Genomic DNA, 20943 nt, shown 5'->3' on the forward strand with positions numbered 1-20943 from the left:
AACAAAATATTCATGTGAAATCGAATATTCAAAATTGTGACAAAAACATAAAAAAAAAAAGAATCGTCTACACCTAAAATAGTACCTAAAGGAGTAATGAATCTGCTGAAAAACTACCACCCGCCCAGCAAAGTGAAGTTTATTGACTATCAGCCAAGAGAAATTTCTCCATCAACACTGGTCATTCCAAAGCTTTCCTTACCTCTTAGGTTCATCTGATGAGCTGGTGTGCCGCTGGATTCTTCTTTGCTCTTATAGCAAGAAATAGATGTATCTTTAAAGGTGCACCAATATTGCTTGTAACCTTTTAGAGTCAGCTTTTTTGGCCTACATGTCAAATAGAATTAACAGAAAAACAACTTTTGAAATAACTTTATCAATAGACTTAGCAGCAAAGTTTCCCATCATTAAAAGTCCAAGGCCAAGCTGTACGTATGTTGAACTCAGTTCCCTTGGGCCAGTGTGTTATATTCAATGTTGCTGTTGTTGGATTTGCCTCTTCTCGATCAATCTACTCAGGAATATCTCACAAAGAATGTACAGGCAAAGGAGAAAGGAGGGCTAGCATCAAGTATTTCTGTCAGTGGCAGCCATCTCTATCACTAGCAGGTCACATGGAAAGGACAAGAAAAGAAAGGTGAAATAAATGGGAAGGCTCCTAGGTCCTATAATCACCAGCAAATTCTTGGGTGTGTGCAGGGCTGCCTTTGGGGGCCTCTCTGGACAGGCAGGTGCACCTTGCAGAACCAGAGTCAGGGAAGTGCCTGTCTCTCTCAGGGGTGTATCTGAATGGTGCTTCAACTTGCCACCCCAATGCCAAACACAAAGAAAACAGAGCAGTCATGATGGAGAGTGGACAAGGAACGGTGTGTAATGGGAGGAGAACGCGGGTAGGAAGCTGCATCTGAAATCATGCCCCTCTCTCAGAAACGATCCATATGGGGAGCTGTTCTAGGTTTAGCTACAGTGAATGGTTTATTCCGTACTGGCTTTCCATCTTACATTCAACATCACCTCCTCTCCTCTTCACCCTCTCTGCTTTAATGCCTAACTCTCTTGACTGGATTATGCCTAGATTGATAAAAAGTCTAGATAAGATATACTGGAACCTTATTATAAAATGTTCCATGAATAAATGAATAAAATGCAATAGAATCTGGGGTTCTGACCCCAGAAATAACCCCTGGCAGTAACAGTTCATTATGTCCTGCTTTCACCCAGGGGGGATGCTTTATACTGAAATGCCACTGTATGCCTCAGGATCTAGGCAATGCAATCTACGCTACACAGTCTTTGTTTTTCCCCTTTAAGAAAAATGTTTATCAGAAAACACAGGTTCATGAGTACTAGTTTTAATTTGGTGTAAAGATGGTTATTTTCTCTCATAATTTAGTGTTTCTCTAACTGGTAAATGCTTTTACAGACGCATTTGCTAAACTGAAATTTCAATAATGTGAACGAGACTATAAAATTGGTATTTATCCTTAATATTTGGAATCCCTCCCCTTTTTGTACTTACTTAAAAACTTTAATATAGTCAGCAAGTTCAGGAATGGAAGTGATGTCACCCTAGGGAAAAAATTAAATAATTTTTTCCTATTTTTCCCGAAATTTGAAACTCTAATGTTTAGTTATCTGATATCAATTATCAGCTTATTCAATAAACAAAATTACATAAAATACAGATTATGAAGGTTTAAAAGGTATAATCATATTATATGGTCATAAGTTACAAAGTCATTTTCAAATGGCATAAAAAGCTAATAAAAGATGTGATCAAAATGGCAGTTCATATAACCTTTAAGAACATATTATTCTAATTCAGCTAAAACTGTTTGTAACTGCATATGGAAATTCTGCAAAATCGTTAACAGCCCTGAGGTAAGTGTTTCTTCTGTAACAACTAATTCCTCAGCTTTAAAACCAAACTTAGTATTTAAAATTTTTCCCAAGATCTATTTTTCTCTTTTTGTAATATTTCAGATGTGCAGCGCACTAATGAATTTTACCATGACCTGAGACTACCTTTCACTCTACAGCGATGTTTTCCCACTGCTTGTGAGAGAACGGGCACATATGACAAGATCTGTCTTCACGGCACTGGAAGCACTGGAGACTAGTACAATACTAATTTTACAATTTTCCCTGGAAGTTTCTGAAAAGTCAACAGCTGTATTCTCTAAAGCATGAAATATTTCTCTATATCCACTCAATAATTATGAGAACCTAAATCCACAAAAAGATAAGCACCAATTAAAACCAAACTAGTAGGAATTAGATTCACCCTACCAAAATTGTTGATGTTTTCCCCCCTTCCAAAGTGATCTCCAGGTCTGAAAGGGCAGCATCAACCTCGTCCACCTCTTTGTCACTGTTGTTCAAATGATTCTCAGATGTCATGATTGACAGCTTATTGATGTGATACTGAAAGAGAAATTTTATTTAAATGACTGTTCTAACTTTAGTAAAACTTTAAAATGAGATTACTACCTGCATCTATACTGAATGCTTTTCATCACCTAACTTGAAAAGATAAAAGTGTCCAAGAACTAGAATGATAGGAAAATAAACGGCACCTGAAGTCAGTGTCCTAAATATCCCAATAAATATTTCTCCAAAAGAAGTAGGTCTTTGGACATATAAAATGAATTTAGTTTGGGAAGCCTTAGAACTTAAGAGTTAACATGTCTTCCACTAAGCTCCACATGAGCAGAGATTTTTTTACTGCCCCCCACCCCGCCGCAGTCTAGAACAGGTCCTGAAACCAATGAATACTGGATGAATTAACAGAATATGCATAAGGTCTTTTGTAAAAATAGATTAACCTGATTACCTTGTATTACTATTACCCAGCAGAGGAAAATTAGTTATCAGTATTGGGCTGAAAGCTAAAGCTCCACTCTCCAGCTCCTGCCCCGCCTCAATTCAATGCTGAAAATATGTTCAGAGGAAGATGTGTATATTCTCAGTTACATAGGAATGGTAAGATTGATTCTTTGTGAATATATACACGCACATATATATTTATATGTGCGTGTATATATGATGAGTGGTGATAATATGTAGATAGAAAAATCTTTGCATACAGAGTAACTAGTCATGATTTTAAATATACTTCGGTAAGTCACTTAAAACAAATACTCATCATCTATTAGATTTTGACGCTAAACCTTACAGAGGTTTCACACAAAGGTAAGCAGAAATTTTAAATACCTTATCAGTTACTTTTCAAAGCATTAAACGGCACTCCAGATTTCTGAAATAGTCATTCACTGAATAAAGCCTATTCATGGGGAACACCGAAGGAACTATTTTGAGGCCAACTGTCAGTGTTCCTCTATATTTTAAGATTTAGTAAACTGGTAATGAATAGTCTCTGGCTGTAACGTCAGCTCTGCTAAAATGAGATCCTTACAGTGATAGAAACGTCCATGTTCACAAAATCATGGAGAATGAGGTAGGTTGAGGCCCTTGGGCAGTCACCTCAAGTGTCAGAGTAACGTATGAATCATGAATAGAGTTGGTTAAAAATACAGATTCTTAGGTTTATCCCCAGAGATTTTGATCCAGCAAATCTGGGGTCCGGCCCAGAATCTGCATTTTTATTAAGTGACTGTGATGCAAAAAGTCCCTCGAAGTTATCCTGGAGAAACCCTGGCAATGAATGGGACTGGTCTTAAGATCCAGCTTTGCTTTCAGAGATGTATGGGGTATCTATTAAATGTTACAATACAGACTTGGATGTAATTGGTTTAAAAACAGTGTTATTAACCTATTTTTTATCCACACCTTCTTACTTTTAATTACTTGTTTCTTTTTACCGTAGATTTACGTTACACAAGGAAACAGAAGCCCCAAGGAGAAACAAATTCAGAGTGTAGTCTATGTTGGAGATAAAAATACCAGGCATTTATTTCCTTGCCATCTTTTCAAACTTTCCCCCTTATGGTACTGGATGGGTTTCTAGAGCCTTTGGGTCAGTCTCTGGGAGGGCGTCTAAGAACGTAGGATATTTTTAGTTCAGAATTCTCCCATTAAATCTAGATTCTAAAATGGTTCAGGAGAGCTATGTTTTGGGACAGTTTTCACAGATTAAAATTCATGGTTTCTGAGGCGTTTTCTACTGCACTAAAATGGAATATCTACTGTACACTGGGTGGGGGAAAGCTACAAAATAATCCTATTTCTGTGAAAATACAACTGTGTGTACATTTGACCCTTGGACAACATGGGGGTTAGGGGTACTGACTCTCCCAAAACTTTACTAATAGCCTTCTCTTGACTAGAAAACTTACTGATAACATAAACAGACAACGCATATTTTGTACATGTGTTATATACTCATTCTTACAATAAAGCTAGAGAAAAGAAAATGTTAGGAAAATCATACGGAAAATATATTTACTGTACTATATTTATTGGAGAAAACCTGCGGATAAGTGGACCCATACAGTTCAAACCCGTGTTGTTCAAGGGCCAACTATATTCTCACTCAACAAATTTTTTTGAGCACCTATGTGTCAGGCACATTTGTATCTGTTGGACTTTTTCTTAAGTGCATTATTTTTATAATACAAAGGTTAAAAAATATTATATAATAAAAATCTGTGAGTTTTCCCATATATATAAAAAATGTATTATTATTCGGTCATTGGCAAAACCTTCACTACAAAAACGATAAGCCCATATTCTAAGTGAGAAAGATGTAGGTAGAACGCCATAAACCAAGTGAGGTACTCTGAATAAAACTACTCCAGAATTTAATTCAAGAAATTGTTCAGATAGTCTGAATTATCCAGAAACACAACAGAAGACTCTTAACTAGTTGATTAAGCAAGTCTCTATCTAAATTAACTCATCTGTCATCAAAGATTTTCCTTGTCTTTGTTTCGATCCCTTTCGTTCATCATGTAGATGAAAACTGAGAAGAAATGAGCTTTTCTTCCATTACAAACGATAATTTTTTGAGTCTTCACCAGAAAACCTTCCCTGGATGCATAATAGCATTTAGAAGATTGAGAGCATTTTTATTTGTGTTCCAAGAGAAGAAAATAATATCATTTTTACAGTGAAAGCTTTTCTTTTTTTAAAAGATTTTATTTATTTATTTGAGAGAGAGAGAGAGCATGAGTGGGGGGGGGGGGCAGAGGGAGAGGGAGAAGCCGACTCCCTGGCATGAGGCCATCCCAGGACCATGATCTGAGCCAAAGGCAGCCGCTTAACCAACTGACCCACCAGGTGCCACAACAGTGAAAGCTTTTCATAACTAAATGTTAACTCTGCTTCCTGTACTTAAAGAACACCAATTCTGTTAGGACTTTAGGCAAAACCAGAATTCTACCATAATCTGAGAACATTCCTTACAGTCTCACTCAAGTATCTGAAATGTAAGAGCGACTACCTAGTAGGCAGCTGCGTGCACCTCGGTGTCTCTAAGACTGCAGACTTGTGGAGCCAGCGATGCTTTTTACTGGAGGGACAGCAGTCATGAAGCGAACGATTTTTTAATAAGCACTACTGTAATTCTGAAAAAGTTGATATGCAAGAACCACTTTTGGGATAACACTGGTTCAATCTAAGGAAAAGATCAGGTACCTACTTCTTAATAAACTTCATGTTAGAAATCTGATTTGCAATATATATATTATTTCTAAGGGAAAACTGGGTGGTTTTAAGCTAATATATATCTGGGGGTGGGAGGATATCTTTCTCCTACACGATACAGAAAAATTTTAACTATTAAGTATACCACTAAATTCTTAGAAGATAAAAAATTCATCTACTTATTTTGTCTTCTAAGTATATTCAATTTCCTCATAGCAAAAAGTAAACACATCAAATGCGAATGCTACTTTACTATTTAAAAATAATCCCCTACCCTTTCCCTTGAAAAGTCCCATTTACCAATACACTTCACTACCTGCAAGGCTGCAAACATCATCATTTCTTCTTCTGTGCACTCAATTTCTTCTAGGAGAATAGCCCATTTGGCCTGCTCATAAAGCTGATTGATTCTGATTGCATCATACTGCAGCAAAAGAGACAGTCCTTTTGTAAATACATTACCTTTAACATAAAAAAGTTAGAAAACTAAATATTCACTTTCAAAGCTTGACAGAAAAGTTTTAATATACATTTTTTTAAGTTTTTTTTTCCTTTAAAGGTTTTTTATTTATTTGACAGAGAACGAACACAAGCAGGGGGAGCAGCAGGCAGAGTGAGAAGCAGGCTCCCCGCTGAGCAGAGAGCCTGACGTGGGGCTCGATCCCAGGACCCTGGGATCATGACCTGAGCCGAAGGCAGATGCTTAACTGACTGAGCCACCCAGGCGCCTCTAATATACATTTTTTTCTGGGATTTTTATTCAGTATCAAATACTCAATAATAAAGATACCTAGAGGATTAGGTATATGTATATATATCCACATCTAATTTCCCATTAAAAATGACATTAAAAAATACACCAAAATAGTATTATTCAGTATTAGAAATAAGATTTTATATGTTATTTTACAGGGAAATAATCATTAGATATTACAGAGCTCTTAACAAAATGAATCTAACTTGAAAGACATTTAAAGGAAGGTAAAAGTGGGGCGCCTGGGTGGCTCAGTCATTAAGTGTCTGCCTTCAGCTCAGGGCGTGATCCCAGGGTCCTGGGATCGAGCCCCACATCGGGCTCCTCTGCTGGGAGCCTGCTGCTTCTTCCTCTCCCACTCCCCCTGCTTGTGTTCCCTCTCTCACTGCCTGTCTCTCTCTCTGTCAAATAAATAAATAAAATCTTTAAGAAGAAGAAGAAGAATAAAGGAAGGCAAAAGTGACTGCTTTTCAGTATTGTTACTGCAACTTGTCACACTAAAATGTTACAGTCAGAGAGTAAATTATTTCAGGGAACATCTTGCCCACTATGGAAAAGCATACTTAGACCAAGTGTCAGGTCCTTGGAAAGAGTAATTATTTTAAGAATCTGAAATACAGAGTACGCATATATACTTGTGGTAAAGATTTACTTAGACGTTACTGAATTATCCATTTACTTATGGTACTAAAAATTAATAGTAATGTCTTAACAGTACTATTTTAGAATGCTAACAAAACATACAGCATCTCCCTTCCCCAGGGAGAACCAAAGCAGCTTTGGTTTTACTAAAATGAGACATGATACGGCCTGAAAGGGATTAAGATTATTTTTTGTGGTCCCAAATTATACATTTTACTGTTAAAGAATTACTTAAGCACATAATAAAAACTGTTAAGTATATACAGTAAAATCTAGACTATAATCTAGACATGAAAAGGATGAGCAGTAGTCAAGAGAGGTTTTCCCCTCAAGGGCAATAAATAAGCAAAAGATCCAAATCTCTGTGCCATGTGTTTTCTAGGGAAAAATACTCTAGATTTCATAGCAAATTTAACTCTTCTCAGAAAAGCAAAGTATTTCAGTAGCACAGATGATGCAGTCATTTGATAGTAAAAACATTACAATGTTTGCCTTTTTTTTTTTTTCCTAAGATTTTATTTATTTATTTGACAGAGAGAGAGAGACAGCCAGAGAGAGAGGGAACACAAGCAGGGGGAGTGGGAGAAGAAGAAGCAGGCTCCCAGCAGAGGAGCCTGATGCGGGGCTCAATCCCAGAACTCTGGGATCACGTCCTGGGCCAAAGGCAGACGCTTAACGACTGCGCCACCCAGGCGCCCCTACAATGTTTGCCTATTAAACAGGAAGAAATATAGACTTAAGGAATTTTTCTTTGAAGTAGTATCTTTTGATTTATAATTAGAAATAAGAAAGTCACTGAAAAGGTACTATTTCATAAAACTCTTCTCTTACCAAAAACACAGCTAAAGAGAGGTATTTAAAAAATGCCTAAAACTAACTTTACCAATACTATAGTAACAAGCTGGTGCATTTAAAATACAAATCAACCAAAAATTCAATTATTTTAACAAAAAAGAAAAGGTTTAATTATGCTTCCAACCTACTAACACTATAGACTATTTCAAACACAGAAGCCTTTGTCTAAAGCTTGGGTTTTTGATATTATTCCGACTTGCTATATACGAATGACTCCGTCCCTGCCAACTCCAAAAAACAAACATCCAAACGAACAAAACAGAAAGTACAAAAAGAAGAGACCCCTCTAAACCCTCGGTACCTTCGGATTCAAATCAAAAAAGCTGTAATACTTGAATCGGAGAAGCAAGGCCTCATTTTCCTTCACATCTTGTTCCATGAGAGATCTTGAGGAATCAAGCCACCTGGACAAATTAACAAATGCAGTGGAACAACGCAAGGCAAAATTAATAAAATATTCCCACCTCTAGTTGGAGAAAGAAATTCTTCAACGTATCTATATTTTATTTTAGTTTTTTAAAGATTTATTTATTTATTTGAGAGAGAAAGCGCATACACAAGTGGGGGGAGGGGCAGAGGACGAGGGGGAGAGAATCTCAAGCAGACTCTGCACTGAGCGCTGAGCCCAATGTGGGGCTTGATCCCATGACCCAAGAGATCATGACCCAAGCCAAAATCACAAGTTGGATGCTTAACCAACTGAACCACACCCAGGTGCCCCTCAACGTATCTCTATTTTAAAACTTACCCTTGGTTGATTTTTGCTTTGTCAAGAAGAGCCTGAGGCTTGAACATTTTCGCCAAAATTTCTGGTGATGTGATTGGCTGACTGACAGCAAGTATACCAGGGTTGCCTTCTGACAAAGCACTGTCACCAAACCAAGCAGAAGTCGGTGACAAGGGGCTTCCATCATGAGCATCGTAAGTGGGGGTCATTGTTTTACTATAAAGTCCTGGGCTTGAATATATACTCCCTAATAAATAACATGAAAAATAGGTAGTAATTATGAAGTACAGATCTTAGTTTTCAATCATACATAAGGCAAATTATGAAACAAAAGCTTCATTCTGGAAGGAAAGCTTAGTACATTATTTTACCTGTCTTGAAAACATGTAAAATTAACTTTAACTCTACTTGTGTAACATTAGAACATATAATAACAAGGTCAAAAGAATATAAGTTGGCAGAAATTCTGGGGGGAAAAAATCAGTTCAAGGGATTAGAAGATAAGTTAAAGCTATAGCTGAAGCAGACAGACCAAGTTTGTTTTTAATTGTGGCAAGGCTCACCTTTCAGAGGGCCAATGTAAAGAACATCAGTGCCTATAGGAAAGGAAAGAAAGGAATTCAGAAGGTAAAGGAGAGGTAACAATAGAAGATAGAAACAAAAGAATGAAAAGGAAAAGGAAATGGAAAAAAGAAAAAAGACTTTTCCTAACGTGAATCATAAACTGAAGCAAATATTTCAAGTGAAGTTAAGAGTAAAGAATCTTAGAAACCATAACCTAAGTTTTTTTGTTCAATTCAAAAGAATAAAGTTGTGCTCTAGTCAAATGTCCAGTGACAAACATATCCACATTTATCACCCTTTGAAATCCATACCCTGTTTTAAGACAGCTCAATGTAACTGAATAAATGCACATTAAGAGAACAATTTAATGTGTATATTTTCTCAATGAATAGCCACACAGGTTCCAACGGATTTACAAATAAAGTATTAAAGCGACGGGTAGATAAAATTTTGCTAACAAAGATACATCTTAAAATTAAGCCCCTGAAGGCAGGGATATTTTATCTTCCAATGCCTCAGTGTTCAATAGGGCAAGACATATAAGTAGAGGCTATATAAATAAAAACTTGACTTAGTCAACTGATAATATGTCCTCCATCACTTAAGCTACAAAAATGAAGGAGACTGGATTAAATTAAGACTTAGAAGTTCAGAGTAACATTAAGTAAAAGCACCTCCCTTAAAAGTCCTACCTCTTTTAATTATATTTTGTCTTCAGTCATAATTTTTACAAAGAAAATGTGTAAATGGGTATCACACTGTTAATGGATGATGGAAAGAGAATGGCTGTTTCCCTTACCTAATTTAGGAATATGCTTAGGAATTTCCTTTCCACTCTAATAACCCCTTCCCACCACCTCACTCAATGCAATGACAGAAACAATTACCTATGAAAAAGTGGTGAGCATGCTAGAAATTTCTGTAGTGTCATGATCTAGTCTAGGAAGAGAACACAAAGTAAAAAAAAAAAAAAAAAAAAAAAAATCTTGCTAGCCACAGTGTATCTGATTTGATGTCACTAGTATGTGTTCTTCCAGTGTCAGTAACTGAAGCAATTTCCAGTATCTAAACGTTGTTAAATAAGCAACAAAGAAAGCTGTCAATTCACCTTTCTTAGCTTTAAACAACACTGGGATAGTTAGGGATATCCTTAAAAGCTAGAACTTTAAAACTACAAGGTTATTTTGTGAAAGAAAGGGTTACCCAGCACCCCATGCTAATTAAAAGGGCTGAAAACATTACTCCAGCTCAGGTGGGCAAAGATTAATCCTGCTATAGATGGTATGTATGTAAATAAGGAAGAGAAACACATCCTCTAGGCAAAATCTTCTCATTGTGTATTTCAAAGATCTAGCAAATACGTCTTTTAGTAGGAATGTAAGAATATTGAAAATTTGTTACTAGTATGATGGACTATAATAACTACTCAGAATTAAATAGAGTTAGAATTGATAATTTTCTTTAAGTTTCTAAAACAAAATATATTCCCCCCAAATTACGCAACATTTAATAGAATCAGCCACCCAATCAATTCTCTGTCCTCTACTTTGTATATTCTACACTTCATTTTTGATCACTTCATTGTTTCTATTCTTTGTTAGGCACTCCACGGTAATAACTTTATTAGTGTTTCCAACAATCCTATTATTCTCATTTTAGAGGAGCAAACTGAGGCACAGATTAAGTTTCAGAGCCAAGCTATAATATACACACCACCTCCTGGGTACTATAACTTATTTAAGCCATTCCCAATTAGCGTGCATTTATTTCTTTAGAATTTTGTTGACTTCACCACGGCTGCTGCAAAGCTGCCTTCCAACAGGTATGTGTGTACTTATTTTCCAGTTCTAGTAACACTGCTGGGACAGAGGGTATGTACATTTTACATTCCTTCTAATCTCAGTTCAGTGACAGTCCCAACTATCTTGTATTCCTGATTGCCCAATTTAAAACATATTTGAAGCAGAAAGGTATTACAGGAGCTTGCTCAACTATATGGAACAGAACCGGGGATGTACTGTATGGTGACTAACATAATATAATAAAAAATCATTAAAAAAAAAAAAACTATATGGAACAGTAACAAAAACTGTGAGGAGGAGACAGAATTCAACAAGCACTACACTCCTGGGCAACAGTAAGAACAGTAAGAACCTCAAGTAACTTTAGAATCTGCCTGATAACCTGGTTACTATAAATTACGTTCTTATTCTTTTTTTAAAGAGTGTTAAAGTATTCAATACATTTTAGAAAATTTCCCACCAAAATAGCAATCTCATACCATACTTAGTAAACAAATTTCAGGTGAATTAAAAATAACAAATGTTGACATTACAGATAAGTTATAATACATAAATATGAAATAAGTATATAAAAGTATAAAAAGGAAATATAGAAGAATTTTTCTAATATTTGTGAAGATTCTCTTAACCAAGAGTGAAAACCCAGAACTATAAAGTAAATAACAAATTTAACTACATAAAAATGTAAAACTTTAGTACAGTAAAAAAGACCACAAAATTAAAAACAAAATGCCAGTATCTAACTTATCAGAAGATTAGTGTATCACTAAAACAAAAATGTTAAGTCCATGATTTTAAACTTAATAGAAGAAATAGGAATGGCTAATACAAATGTATTACTCTATTATTCACACTAGTGTTTATCAGGGAAATTAAAAAGGTAATTCTGAGATACTGTTTACGGTCATATTGGCAAAAATTAGTCAAGATTTACAACATTTAGTATCAGGCAGAAGGTAGGAAAGGGGGCATTTTCATGTACTGTTGATGGGAGTGTAAAACGATCACTTTCACACTCTTTTTTGGAGTATATTTGATATTAGATCCTACCCTAGGTAGAGAAACAGTTAAATATAAATTTTCTATATGGAAATTTTACTTATATTGAACTAGGGAGCCCTTTTACTCTAACATAGAAAAATCACCAAAACATACTGTTCAATGGAAAAACTCAAATTGCAGAATATGCAATGTTTAGGAGACTCTCATTGTTATAAAAAACAAAATTAGCCACACAAGTATAATCACACAGAAAAGGTACTGGCAAGCTGTACTCGGACTGTTTACAATACAGTTTCACAGAGTAATCAAGAAATGGCTACTTCTTAAGAGGAAGCAACGAGGGAATAAGGTGAAGTGGAATTTTCACCTTCAGTTTAGTACATTTTCTGTACTATTGGAATTTTTTAATAACGGGACTTTATGAATGTAGGACTTCTGTAACTAACAGAAGATAAGGTCCATTAATGTTATTACCAAGTGCAAAAACACAAATTACAAATGTATAGTAACATAGTCCCACTTTTGAAATTTTTTTTAATCTTTTTTTTTTAATTTACATTTTTAAGTAGGCTCCACGCCCAACATGGGACTTGAACTCACGACCCTGAGATCAAGACCTGAGCTGAGATCAAGTGTTGAGACGCTTAGCCAACTGAGCCACCCAGGGGCCCCACATCCCACTTTTATGAAAAACAAAAATGAATGCATAATTCTATAATATTTGAATTTTTACTGTGAGCATTCATTACTTTTATAATTAAAGAACAGTTTAAAAACAAGTTTTCAGGGAGCCTAAGGTGAACTACAGGAAGATCCCAGCCCTGTACATACGGGGCAGAGTCAGCTAAGAGGCAAGGAGAGGCCAGAGCTGTCCTGTGCAGCCCATGTGAGGTCTCCCAACCTTCAGGAAGGTTGAGGAAAGCAAATCCTCACCCTGCTCCTTTTCAGTTGAGAGCATTTTAGGATTGGTCCAGAAGAAAAACCGTGTTCCATCTACAAAACCCCACAGGCCCTGCAGACACCTGTGGCTCCTGAGGAAAAGATGTTAACCTATGTCTACATATCCTGAGCCTTCCTGATGGGATCTCATCCCCCTAATACGATGGATCACCCAGTGCCAGAAGAAAGATTTTTGAAATATAAAAATTACTTTTCAGCCTCAGAAAGACTGTCTTCAAAAGCGAGCTGAGTTGGTATAGAGGCTGAAGACCAAGAACTGCTTTTACTCAAAACCAGACTGAAGTGTTGGAAATGTCTTTAGAATAAACTGCTATCCCAGCATTGATACTGGAGAGGATTTAGCTCAAAAACTGAATCTAGAGCAAAGAAGAATCCAGATCTGGTTCCAAAATCAGCATGCAAAGCTGAAAACATCCCGTAGAGAATCACTGTTTTTAATATTTAAAAAAATTTTCAACACATACCTCCTGGAATAGACAGAAAAGGAAACACGTGAAATTATCTTACAACTGCAAAACATGAAGAAGCAGTATCAAGTATTAAAAACGTGATGTTTTCTTTTCTGCAGTTAATCTAAGTGTTGTCATTTTTCCCCCTGAAAATACACCGTCAATACTATCATAACATGGTACTATTACATTCGGGCACTTTTAGTTACAATAAAGGCCTTTCCTATATATTGTAATGAACATTTTCAGAAGAAGCCAGCTATTTTTAAAGTGAGCAAATTCAATAATTTAGTTTGCTAAAAAAATAAAAATAAAAAAATTTAAAAATGTTTTGATGCTTAAAATGACAAACTCCAAACAGGAAAAATGGTATCTTGCACATAAGTGATTTTCCTGACGATGTTAAGCAGGTGAAGTATTTATTACTTTCTGTATTATTTTAGGACTGAGAATTTTCCTTTGTCTAAGCTGCCTTCAAGATTCTTAAGAAACATTTCTAATGAGATAATTTTCTAATTTTATTTACATAGTAAATCCTGAAATTAGTGATTTTTTAAGTCAGTACTATACTGTACTGTAAACCTTTTTTAAAGAAATGTATTTTTTTAAATTTTTTTAAAGATTTTATTTATTTATGAGAGAGGAGAGAGAGAAAGCACAGGCAGGGGGATCGATAGGCAGAGGGAGAAGCAGCTCCTTAAACTCAACCTTAAAAGGAGTAATAATATAATCTGCAGTGGGTTGTAGTGAGAATTAAGTGAGTTTCCACAAGTAAAATATGCTAAAGTGAATTTCTGTGAGTATAATGCATAAAATGGGTATACAGTAAGCACATAAATTGTTTCCATTATTGTCATCACCCCAGAATTTAAAAAACCAAGAATGAACTGAATTAGTTAAATTGTTTATATATTTGCCGGAGGGACCTATTTTCTAAGAAAGTGTGTGGCTGACAGACACATGGGAAACTGTAATGTCCAGTCCCTGTGTAGGCCCAGGACTAAATAACCATGTAATTTAATTAGTCATCTAGCTACCCAAAAGACACCGTCTATGCTCCTGCTGGATGCCACATGCTGAGTTAGGTTCTGGTAACAAAAATGTGAGACAGAGTTCCATGATGTCGGGAACTCACAATTTATTAGGTAAGAACATGCAGTATAATACCAAACACAGAAAAGTCTGCTGACTTAAGACAGAAGGATACCTAATTCAGGTTGGGGAGGTAACGGGGGGAAATCTGAGGAAGCTTCTTAAAGGGGCAAAGCCTTAGAGGAAAAAGGTGAAAAGGCACAGGGGCGAGCATATGCAAAGCACAGAGATTTTAAGTAACCCACAGAAGTAATAATGTCTTAACTAAGTAAGTGGTTTTCACAGAATACAGAAAAAAGGAACTAAATATTAAAAATTTGTCCAATTTCTGTAATGCAAAAATTGAGCCTAGCTATTTCCCCTTTTTGATTCTTCCTGAGGAGAGAACCAGCCTTCCTTTTTATTGATGCAGCTATTAACGTCTGACACAATGATCTGCACATGATAGAACCTAGTGGTGATTTCATGACTGAGGGAAAAAATGCTGAAGGAGAGAGTTTTTTAAAGCTGATCACTCTCCTGACCTACGTAAACCATCTGTCAAGAAACCACAAACATACAGACACATCCACGGTTCTCACACTATGCCTCTGCTTAGTTTAACAAAGTCTCACCGGATCCAGGAGTGATGAGAGGCCCCTCTAATTCAAGTGCCTCATCTTCAGACTGGTCATCTAACTTTTTCTTTTTTTTCTTAGTTGGATCTCTGGGTTTTTTCAAGAGAGAAAGTTCTTCAGGGTGTCGGATATCTGTTAAAATAAGAAGAAAGATTATTTTAGTAGCATAATGGAAAATTTAAACACTTTTACATCTGGTAAATCCATCTATTAATCCATTCCAATATAAGAATTCATAATTTTCTTCTGTGTACGTATGTGTTTATGTTTTGCCATGCAAAAGACTGAAGTATGGCACTTCTAAAAATAATCTACCAAAGCATTCAATTCATAACCATCTAATACATGCAGTAACCTCGAAGTAGAGAGATAACAATCTATTAGGGTACAGAGAGAAAATATTAGAACTCTTATTTACATATATATATTTTTTTAACAAAAACCATGAAAAAAATTAAGAATAATATCCTAGGCACAGCAACTAGGCAAGAAACAAAAACTTACCAATTGTAAAGGAAGAAGTAAAGCTGTCACTATTTGCAGATAACAAAATACTACATACAGAAAACATTAAGTACTCCATCAAAAATTGTTGGAACTAATAAAACTAGTAAAATTCAGTGAAATTGCAGGGTAAAATAAATCAATATACAGAAACCTGTCGTGTTTTTTTCAGGGCACGTGGGTGGCTTAGTCAGTTAAGCATCTGCCTTCAGCTTAGTGGGACTAAGTCCCGTCAGGCTCCCTGCTCAGCCATCCCTCTCCCCATCCCCCACTCATGTTCTCTCTTGCTCTCTCTCTCTGAAATAAAATCTTTAAAAAAAGAAAAAAAGTTTTGTTTTTATACATAAACAATAAACTATGAGAAACCAAAATCGAGAAAACCAATCCCATTTACAACTACATCAAAAAAGTAAAATACCGAGGAATAAATTTTTGGTTTTTTTTTTTTAAAGAAAGGGATTTTTTTAAACTTTTTTTTTTTTAAAGCTTTTATTTATTTATGAGAGACAGCAAGTGTGCATGTGTGGGAGCATGAGCGTGGGGAGGGGCAGAGGGGGAGGAAGAAGGACAAGCAGACTCTGTGATGAGCGCAGAGCCCACTGTGGGGCTGGATCTCATGACCCTGAGATCATGACCTTAGCCAAAATCAAGAATCAGATGTTCAACCAACTTAGCCACACAGGCACCCTTCTAAGAATAAATTTAACCGAGGAAGTGAAAGACCTGTATATTGAAAACTATAAGGAGTTGATGAAAAAAAAAACAAAAACACAAATAAATGGTAAGATATTCTGTGTTTGTGGTTTGGAAAAATCAATATCAATAAAATGGCCATATTACCCAAAGCAAGCTACAGATTTAATGCAATCCCTATAGAAATTCTAAAGACATTTTTCACAGAACTACAACAAATAATTCTAAAATTTGTATGGAACCAAAGACGACCCTGACCAGCCAAAACGATCCTGATGAAGAAGAACAAAGCTGAAGGTCACACTGCTTGATTTTAAACTATACTACAAAGCTGTAGTAACCAAACATTAGCATAAAAAGAGACATATAAATCAATGGAACAGAATAAAGAGCCTGGGAATACACACATACATATGTGGTCAATTAATTTATGACAAAGGAGCTAAGAATACACAACGGGAAAAGGATGGTCTCCTCAGTGAATGATGCTGCGAAAACTGGACAGCCATATTCGAAAGAATGAAACTGGACCATATACAAAAATTCACTCAAAATGGATTAAAGACTTGAACGTTAAGACCTGCAACCATAAAACTCCTAAAAGAAAACATGCGGTAAACTCTTTGACATCAGTCGTAGAAAAGCTTTTTTTTTTTTTTCCAATCTGACTCCAAAGACAAGGGAAACAAAATAAAAATAAACAAATGAGAATGCATCAAACAAAAAAGCTTCTACACAGCAAGGGAAACCAACAAAACCAAAAGGCAACCTACTGAACAGGAGAAGATACTTGCAAATCATATATCCAATAACAGGTTAATATCCAAATAAATAAACAATTCATACAACCCATTAACAGGAAAGCAAATAATCCAATTAGAGGTCCTAAATAGACATTTTCCCAAAGAAGACACACAGATGGCCAGCAGGCACATGAAAAGATGGTTCAACATCACTAAACATCAGGGAAACGTAAATCAAAACCATAATGAGATTATCACCTTACACCTGTCAGAATGGTTATTATAAAAAAAATTATAGTAAGTGTTAGAATATGGAGAAAAGGGAAACTTATGCACTGTTTAGGAATGTAAACTGGTACAGCCATTATGGAAAACCGTTACGGAGGTCCCTCAAAACTTAAAACTAGAACTAAGATTATGATCTAGCAGTTCCATTACTGGGTATCTATTCTGAAGATAACAAAAACACTAATTCGAAAAGGTGTATGTTTATTGCAGCATTGTATATGTTAATAGCCAAGACATGGAAGCAACCTAAGTGTCCACTGACAGATGAATGGATAAAGAAGACACAGACACTGGAATATTACTCAACCACACAAAAAGAATGGTATCTTGCCATTTGCAGCAACATGGATGGAACTAAAGGATATTATGCTAAGTGAAATGAATCAGAGAAAGACAAATACAATTTTATTTATATGTGGAATGTAAAGAACAAAAATAAAACAAAACCAAGATGCATAGATAAAGAGAATAAATTAGTGTTTGCTAAGAGAGGGGAGTTGTGAGGGGCCAGGTACAATGGGTGGAGGGTGATCAAGAAGTACAAGTTCCCAGTTATAAAATAAATAAGTCACGGGGATGTGACATGCAGCATGGGGAATATAGACAATAATACTGTATTAATTTTGTATGGTGACAGATGGTAAGCAGAATGAATATGGTGGTCGTTTTGCAATGTACGTGTCGATTCACCATGTTATATATACACTTGATACTATTATAATATTAAATGTCAATTATACCTCAATTTTTTATAAAAGCTTTATATTATTGGGTAGCCCTCATTCATTCTGTATGTTGTTTACACATAACACATGAAGTAAATGTAAATACTTCCATATCATTACCAAATCTCAAAGTTTTAGTTGACTCAACCTCTTCTGCCTTGTATGAAATCACAAGTTTCTGTGTTTATTTATTTGTTTACATATGAGGAATCTGATAAGAGACAAAACTGTTAAATGAAAGTAACAAAAAGAATTAACAACGACCAAAAAAAATTTAACAATGACCCATATAATTATATAACATTATATTTTATATTACATACTATGTCCATGAATTGCAAGAATTGCTAAGAAGCCAGTTTTCCCTAAATTGAGCTAAAGATTCAATGGAATCCGAGTCAAAATTCCAACTTGCTCTTTTATACAAGATGGCAAGGTGACTGTAAAATTCATATGGAAATGAAAACAACCCTAGAATAGTCCAAGCAATTTTTAAAAAGAAGACTGAAGTTGGAGGACTTAGACTATTAGACCTCATATAGCTACAGCAATCAAGACAGTGCAATTATTAGCTAAATGATAAGACATATATATGAAGAGGAGCCAGAAGCAGACCCACATATAGGTGGTCAATTATTTTGGACAAAGGTGCCATGGCAATTCAAGAGGAAAGGAGTATCTTTCCAATAGATGGTGCTAAATTAAGAGTCACAGATTTAAAAAAAAACCACATTAGCCCTTACCTAACATAATATACAAAAATTAATTCTAAATGGATCATAGACCTAAAAGAAAATATAAGTAGACAAAGATTTCTTACATAGAACCCATACACTCCATCATAGACCTAAAAGAAAATATAAGTAGACAAAGATTTCTTACATAGAACCCATACACTCCACAAAAAATTATCCTTTATTATAAAAGAAACTAACAGGAGCACCTGGGTTGTTCAGTTGGTTGAGTGTCTGCCTTCTAGGTCATGACTTCAGGGTCCTGGGATGAAGGCCCGTATCAGATGCCCTACTCAGCAGGGAGTCTGCTTCTCCCTCTCCCTCTGCCCCTCCCACCACTGCCCCCCACCCCGCCCCATTCATGCTTGCTCGATCTCTCTCTCTCCCTCTCAAATAAATAAAATCTTTAAAAAAACAAAAACCTACTCTTTGAAGGATACTGTTAATAGACAAAGGCAAGCTGTACATTGGGACAAAATACTCACAAAACATATTATGTATATCTGACAAAGGACTTGCATCCAAAATATATACAACTCAATAATAAGCAGACCAAAAGGCTAAAGATTTGGACAAGCACTTCACCAAAGAGTACATAACAGCCAAGAAGCACATAAAAAATGCTCAACATTGGGGCACCTGGGTGGCTCAGTTGGTTAAGTGCCTAACTTTGGATTTCAGCTCAGGTCATGATCTCAGTGTTGTGGGATTGAGCCCTACATCAGGCTCCGTGCACAGTCTGCTGGGGATTCTCTCTCTCCTTCCCCCTCTGCCCTTCTCCCTGCTTGTTCTCTCTCTAAAATAAATAAAATCTTAAAAAAAAAAAAAAAAAAGCTCAACCTTATTGGTCCGGAAAATCCAAGTTAGAACTATGAGAAAGTACTATGTACCCATCAAAGTAGCCAACACTAAGACGACTGATAAAATAGCCGGTGTTGCTGAGGATGTGGAGGGGGATCTGGAACTCTCGTACCCAGCCAGTGGGAATGAGAAATGACACAATTTTTGAAAAATTTGGCAGTTTCTTAAAAAGTTAAACATATACAACTCGACCGTTCTACTCACTGACTCAAGAAAATGAAAAGCATATATGTAACAGCTTTACTCATAGAAGCCAAAACTAGAAATAACCCAAATTGATAAACAAAATGTGGTATTTTCATATCAGTGGAATACTACTCACAATGGAACACAACTCATCAGTAAAAAGAAACAACTGATACATACAACATGAACATATCTCAAAATTATTACATGAAATGGAACAAGCCAACTAGAATAGCATATACACAATATGATTCTGTTCATAAAATTCCAGAAAATGACAATAAATCTGTAGTGACAGAGCAAATAAATGGTTGTCTGACTAAAGCTAATGGAAATATTCTCTATCCTGTGTAGTTTCACAGATGTACATCTGTGAAAACTCATCAAATTGTATACTTTAAATGGGTACGGTTTATTATACACCAATTATACTAATATTAGGTTACTTTAAAAATAAAGAGTGTAAAGAGAAGGAGGGCCAAGAAAAACCAAAAATGAAAAATGCAGCAGAAAGGAGGAGGACTTGGGGCGCCTGGGTGGCTCAGTCCTTAAGTGTTTGCCTTCGGCCCAGGGCGTGATCCCAGAGTCCTGGGATCAAGCCCCGCATTGGGCTCCTCTGCTGGAAGCCTGCTTCTTCCTCTCCCACGTCCCCTGCTTGTGTTCCCTCCCTCTCTCACTGCATGTCTGTCAAATAAAAATTAAAATCTTAAAAAAAAAAAAGAAAGAAAGAAAGAAAAAAAGGAGAAGGACTAGGTCTGTATATATGGCAGCACTACACTCACTGTCAGGGTCTAAGAAGAATAGACAACAAAATGCAAACCACTGCGTAACTTGCGATGCTACAGATTGCTAAAAATTACTGGATCAGACAGAGTTTTACATGTGGCAGTTTGTATCTTCAGGAGCTCACGATATCCACTAGATTCAATCCAGTATTACAAATTCAGGAAGCTTTTTGTTTGTAGGGAACCTGAAACCAGGATGGAGCAAGCTGACTGCTGCAGCACTGGTGAGATGCAACTGGAGGCAGAAGCACAGCCAAACTACCCGCATTCAGATCTCAGCTCCGCTACTTATTAACTGTGACTCTGGACAAGCTACTCAGCTTGCCCGTGAGTTTTCTCATCTGTAAAATGAGAAT

At 36.0% G+C, this 20943-nt stretch overlaps 1 protein-coding gene and 1 pseudogene across 2 annotated transcripts in view; one reads left to right on the plus strand and one right to left on the minus strand.

Annotated features, from left to right (window-relative positions):
- Positions 1–20943, minus strand: part of FERMT2 (FERM domain containing kindlin 2) — an 88299-nt gene that overhangs the window by 13286 nt on the left and 54070 nt on the right. For both annotated transcript variants that reach the window (XM_040641844.1, XM_040641845.1), the window contains exons 4-10: positions 15066–15200; positions 8604–8829; positions 8157–8259; positions 5921–6028; positions 2290–2424; positions 1520–1569; positions 203–327 (exon numbers count right to left, since the gene is read on the minus strand). In XM_040641844.1, the coding sequence (XP_040497778.1) occupies positions 203–327; positions 1520–1569; positions 2290–2424; positions 5921–6028; positions 8157–8259; positions 8604–8829; positions 15066–15200 (882 nt within the window). The remainder of the gene's footprint in view (positions 1–202; positions 328–1519; positions 1570–2289; positions 2425–5920; positions 6029–8156; positions 8260–8603; positions 8830–15065; positions 15201–20943) is intronic.
- Positions 10017–13386, plus strand: LOC103673499 (annotated as a pseudogene).

The sequence above is a fragment of the Ursus maritimus genome, unplaced genomic scaffold (genome assembly GCF_017311325.1).
Source record: "Ursus maritimus isolate PB19 unplaced genomic scaffold, ASM1731132v1 scaffold_25, whole genome shotgun sequence".
NCBI lineage: Eukaryota > Metazoa > Chordata > Mammalia > Carnivora > Ursidae > Ursus > Ursus maritimus.